A 6,000-nucleotide genomic window follows, 5' to 3' on the forward strand; every position below is an offset into this window, starting at 1 on the left:
TCAGTTACTATTTACCTAAGCTGGATTTGAACTGTGGTCTACAGGGTCTGTCTATCACCATAAACCATCCACTACCCCAGCAATCCTAGCCCTTAGCAATGTCTCTTTATTTACAGTATTTGTGAGGGTATTTTTTTAAATTTTTTAAATCTGTTCTATGGCTTTTCCTGATTTTTGCCATGAGTTGCTAGTCTGTCCTAAATCTATCTTGGCTTTATCTCTGTCCTCGCATAGTCATATGTAACAAAGACTCACCCTTACTGTAATGACAAGAATTACATAAAAAGCAGTGAAAGGTGACAGTTTCTAGATGTATTCACTCACATCACACCACACATGGAACACAGTGCTGCCTGCTTTACTGTGGCAGACCAAGGAAAGCTTCACTCCGGGTCTCATCTCTTCTCAGGGACACGGAGAGAAGGGGACAGCCAGGTTTAGGAGCATTCTCCTGCACAACATCCTCCTCATCATCATCAAAGTCAACTACCCAGGTAGGAAATCTAATTATGCATAGTAGAGAGGCAACATGGGTGTGGTTATCTTTTTATTGGACCAATTTCTGTTGGTGAGAGAGAAGCTTTCACTCCACTAAAAGATATTACATCACCCACCTTGTCTCATTAATATCCCGGGACCAACAGGGCAACAACAACACTGAATATAAGCATGCATACCTCATTAGATATTACCACTGTGTAGCAAGTCAAATCACAAAATAAACCTTTGGAGAAAAAAGATCTCTCATCGTGTATTTCCAAATAAGACAGCAGCTATTATTCTCCACTCTACCTTTGCTCTCTGAGTCACTTTCCACTTGTCCGTCAATCTCCATTCCAACTGCAAGACAAAGCATGTTGAATAATTTAATTTGTTGTTGGGATTTTCACATACAATGTTTTACGCTTGTAGTTCTTAAGTACTGGCTGAGGACCGCAGAGTGCCCTCTTTAATTATATGCTACTGTATTTTATGCTATGAAGTCCTTAATATTTCTTAGCTCTTTGCAAGTGAATTAATAAAAGTTCCCAACACAAAAGAATATCAAATGTATTGACACACACAAAGTGGAGCCCGAAGACACATTTTTACAAATATTTGGTAAAACTGGTACAATATTGCAAAACTGAAACGGTTGGTGTTCATACTAACCATCTTCCATGATGACCTGTAATGCACATTTCTTTTTCCTCCCCATGATTTTTTTTTTTTTTTTTTTTTTTGGCCACAAACACTGTAGCCCTAGTGCTGTGAACACACCAATTATCAGTAGGTTATTTTCCCTCTTTCAGTGCCCAATTATTTGTCTCCATGCTGCTGCGCAGTAAAGCGAGCAGTCCATGAAGCTGTAGCTAGTTCACTTTGACATCATTTGCATGCTAGACAGCAACTTCAGGGTCTGAACTTGGGGGAAGGGGAGACACACACTCTGCAACAATCCAATCCAAACACTTTCTGCTCCGATCCTTTTTCGGTGTGGAAAGCACCTGTCAGCATTACATTACATCACATTATTTAAACATGAAGGAAAGCCCTTTGATGGATACTCAGCAGTATCCTATGAAATGCAGACACAAGTCATGTCCATTTTTGACCTAAGCACGTACACTAAAGCTTTGGGAGTACCTAGTTCCAAACTGCAATATCTTTCTTACCTGCATTGACTTATGTAACCCCATTTATAAGGGAGAAACATCAAATGGTCATCTTAACCTTGTCAATGCTTTGCCTCTCCAGCACACATCTTGGGTCCCCTATTGTCTTCCATGTACATGCCTACAGAGGACACATAGTCTAATAACTGATGCACAGGACTGGGCGTTAGAGCACTCATGCCTCTCAGAACTATTGTTCCAGGCTCTCTGCAGGTTCTGCGTCGTTACCTCAAACATGTGAACCTAGTGTCTTCTTCCCAATCATAACAACTAGAGCCTTAACTTTTTAAAATGAAAGTTGAGATTCTGGAGAACAAGATGGTGCTCGTGTGGGTGCCTACCAGCTATTTTCAAGCACTGGTCCCACATATACTCCTTTGGGTGCATCACTGGTTCTGCCTAGTGGTGGTGGTGGTGTCCATTGAGTGTATAGTTGTTGAGAGCAGGGTCATATGACCACCTCACTGTTGGGTTAAGTATCAAGATTTCCCCCTAATCACATAGCCAGTAACTGATAATTCATTCATCATCTAAAATGTAGCTGCAGGCTCAAGCCCTGTTTTGGCACAGCCACAGCTAATTACATATTTTTCAAAAGTGCCTTGGAATACATGGCATGGAAGGTTCACTAGAAATGCAGTTTGATTTGTCTTCAGGGCTTGTCTGTATAACCTTTTCCTGAGAAAGAGGCTGTTCAAAAGGGCTGTCTTTCACAGAAGCAGCAATTCAAGGGCTCACTCTCTTGCCCATAGATGGCCCCTGCTGCGCTTGCGCGCGCTCTCTCTCTCTCTGTGCGCGTACCATCTCCAGTCATTAAGCCAAAGAGGTGCAAATGTATTAAACTACGAAGTTAGGTAATTCCACAGTCTCATGCTGTGAGGAGGAAAGAGGCTTAGCCTAGCCTATGTCATCTGATGATTTTATAAACTGAAATAATACCAGAATCCAATTCACATCAATAGTAATCACACATTAGAAATGGCAGTCTTGTCCTCTTCAAAGCTAGTGATCATCATATATTGCAGTATCCGCCTCATTAAACTTGTTAGCATGTGTGTAGGAAGGCATATGCAATGGCACACAATTATTTTTTTATCAAAGGGATTTATTAATAGCTATCTGAGTGATTACCCCTCAGTGATTGCCTCAGTCTTGCAGCCCTTTCAGATTAACCGAGTTCCCCTCCATGATTTTGTCCGTGTCACAATGGCCCTTTCACCTGATCTTCTACTTTCGTTTGCTTTAGCAGCGTTAGATCAGATTTGCATGAAGAAAATAATCATATCCTGATCAGCATTATCCTCCTCATGAATTAGAGCAAGCTTTTTTCCTAAGGCTGAAATGCAGGGGCAAGAGCATGATAAAAATGGAAGAGTTCTGTCCCTTTTGGGGTGTGAGCACAATTTTTAATCTCCTGGGAGCATTGCTGGTTTTGTTCTCTATGAGGCTGTTGATTAACACACACAAGCTCTCAGTCCAACTGCACCTGCTGGGTTAGTGATCACACTGTGTGTAATGTGATGTTAGCCATGGGAGATTAGTGCTATGCTACAGATTGGTTAGTGTGTGTGTAAACTGTAATTGCACCTCTGCCTGAGAATCTAACGCATCTCCAGGGTTACCCAGAGAAAATCCATAAGTGCTTCACATACAAAAATCACTTGACAGACTACTTGATATCCAGGGGTTCCCTCTTGCTAGTACTTGGGTATTACAGATATCTCTTTCCTACTAGAGTGACAGGGGAAGTGGTATGAGCATCTCCATAGTATGCACATGGACGCAAAGGCGTCACAAGGTTAGCGGTCAAAGACCTTGAGACAGGAAGGATTAATTTATTTTAGCAGTATGAAGTGGCATAAATCAGGGAAAGAAAGGTCTGGCACACTGCATACCAGGACTCACTTTACAGCGGTGTGCATGCATTACAGAATCATAGGATAGAGAACAGACCACAAAATATTCTATGTATATTGTATGATGTGGCTAATTTATTTTACATTTGTGTAGTAATGAGGATTTGAATCCTCTATTTTTCTTAGTGTATGGGGTTGGTTTCCCTAGGAGGATAAAATGTCTTGGATACTTTATTTCTTCCTTAGAATTATGGGCTGGGAAATGAAAGGATTGTTCTTTTACCTCTAAGTTTGCTCCGCACAAGGTATAAATTAGTAATGCACAATCATGAACCTAAACAATTATTTATGTAAATGTCAGTCTTGTGAATGGAGCATGAACATTTCATAGAATTCTAATTTTTCTGCTTGATATTACTTAGGTGTCTCTCTCCTTTTTGATGACTAATAATGTTTAACTTGTGACATTATAGGTTTAATATACTGGGACATTAGACTTTGCACCCACATCCAAGTTTTTAAATTAAAAACTGTTTGTGTTTTGAAGAAAGCGTAACTGGATCCTGGAAGCACATGTAACATGCCTCTTAATAGTTAATGAGATAGTATTTCCTTTCTTTCTGTCTGGTAAACAGAGAGCTTTAGCTAATTAATCCGTGTTATATTTATTCAATATTCATCTCATTCATAAGTGATCTGTGCTTGAGAAGGTTTCCCAATAATACTTGATTTGTGCGTACTATTATTCTGGTGAGGCACTGAAGTTGTAAAATGCAAAAGCAAGCATTAATGCCATGTTAAGTTTGAGAAACCAAGCTCTCCAAAGTCCAGACACTTCAAAAGTTAGAAATGCTTCCTCAACTTTAACTCAGCCATATTGCGCATGCGTATATATTATGTCCATCTCCAAACACATGTATATTTAATACATTACGGTTTACATGTAACAAGGGGAAACAGTTTTTGGCTGTTTCCCTTGTTACATGTAAACCGTGATGTATTATTGAATATCTATTAAATATACATGTGTTTGGAGATGGGCATAATTATGTATCCAAATGTCCCTGAACTTTATTTGGATAAAATGAGATTTAGATTTGATCAGGTCCTGCTTGGATTTTGCAAAACAAATCTTGACTGAGTCTTGCAAAACCCCTCAAACAAACAAAAAAGTCTTGGGGTGCATGTAAATGTGCACATGTACAGATATTCACAGTGGTCATCACCAAAAAGTCATTATTTGCCAACTTCACATACAGTAATGTCTGATATGCTGTTATATTTCTCTATACTTAGAATTAGAAATGACCCTGAAATTATCTCAGAAACAACAGTATGGTAACTCTTGGTAAATGCTGACTTTTTAATGGCGTTCATTGTATACGTGGAGGTAGAGAGTCACATTAAGTTAGCGGAATGTGACAACGTGGAGGGGGGGGAAGCTTTGTAGAAAGGGTATACTCAAAATTCTCTTATAAATGATATATGTTGTTTGTACATTGTGGGCATTAAATTACCTCTATGGATTGCACAGTGAGTTCCACTGAGAGGATTAAGAGCAGCTAGTATAGCTTTTTAAAAATGCTGCATTCTGAATAACAGCTGAGTTCCCAAATCCCCACTTACTTGTGCCATATGTCTCTGTGGAAACAACCTAGTCACAAAATTCTAGGACTGATGAGAAAGGGCAGGGAACAGACAAGGGGAGCCATCAAATACTTCCTTTCTCTTCTGTTAGCCTTTTCTGTTGTTGTTCCTGTCACTAGCTCATCTCATCCAGAGAGCAGCTGAGAACCTCCTAGGAATGAAAACAATAAAAGGAAAGTGAGCTCCAGTATAATCTATTACTGTCTATTTTATTTGAATAACAATTACAGTTAGAAAGATGTCAATACAGATAGTCTGGCAGAATTCAAACAAAAAAGAAATGGGGGGGGAGGGTGGTACATGCATGCACTGGAATAGTAGTAGTAGGAAGAAATAAATCATTTGTTAAATGTAACCCGACAAAATTATACAAAACCCCATTTTATTACATGTGGAAGGCTATGATAAAGTTATTTCTTTTTAAAAAAACCCCACTTTTATTGCTAATATTGCTGTCTGTCTGAAATGACATAACTACATGAAGAGATGCCTTTAGATTTCACTTCACATCCATTTGGAAGATCTTAGCCTCCTGATTCAGAGCAAACTTAAGTACGTGTTTAAACTCATGAATAAGAGCTGTCCTGAATCAGCATGGGCTTAAGTGTACAGTGTAAATGCTCTCCTGAATTAGGACTTAAATGAATAGAAGTCGTGGTCTGGATATATTGGGTGGGGAAGAGATTTTGTGCTCAGGGAGCTGTATTTAGCTGCAAAGCACTCTCCATTATTGGTCTATGGTGCCGTGCTATAGTTAATTAATTGGAGTTGGTACGAACATTTCCATTCTCAGCCTGATATTGACACCCATCCACTCATCACTACCACTCACCACTCTCCCC

General features: G+C 39.4%; 1 protein-coding gene across 1 annotated transcript in view; it reads right to left on the minus strand.

Moving 5' to 3' along the window:
- Nucleotides 1-1,198, minus strand: part of TMC2 (transmembrane channel like 2) — an 81,180-nt gene extending 79,982 nt beyond the window's left edge. Inside the window, exons 1-2 of the mRNA XM_065398404.1 lie at nucleotides 1,153-1,198; nucleotides 793-840 (exon numbers count right to left, since the gene is read on the minus strand). Coding sequence (XP_065254476.1) covers nucleotides 793-840; nucleotides 1,153-1,198 — 94 coding nt within the window. The remainder of the gene's footprint in view (nucleotides 1-792; nucleotides 841-1,152) is intronic.
- Between the last annotated feature and the right edge of the window lie 4,802 nt (nucleotides 1,199-6,000).

This window comes from Emys orbicularis, chromosome 2, assembly GCF_028017835.1.
Source record: "Emys orbicularis isolate rEmyOrb1 chromosome 2, rEmyOrb1.hap1, whole genome shotgun sequence".
NCBI lineage: Eukaryota > Metazoa > Chordata > Testudines > Emydidae > Emys > Emys orbicularis.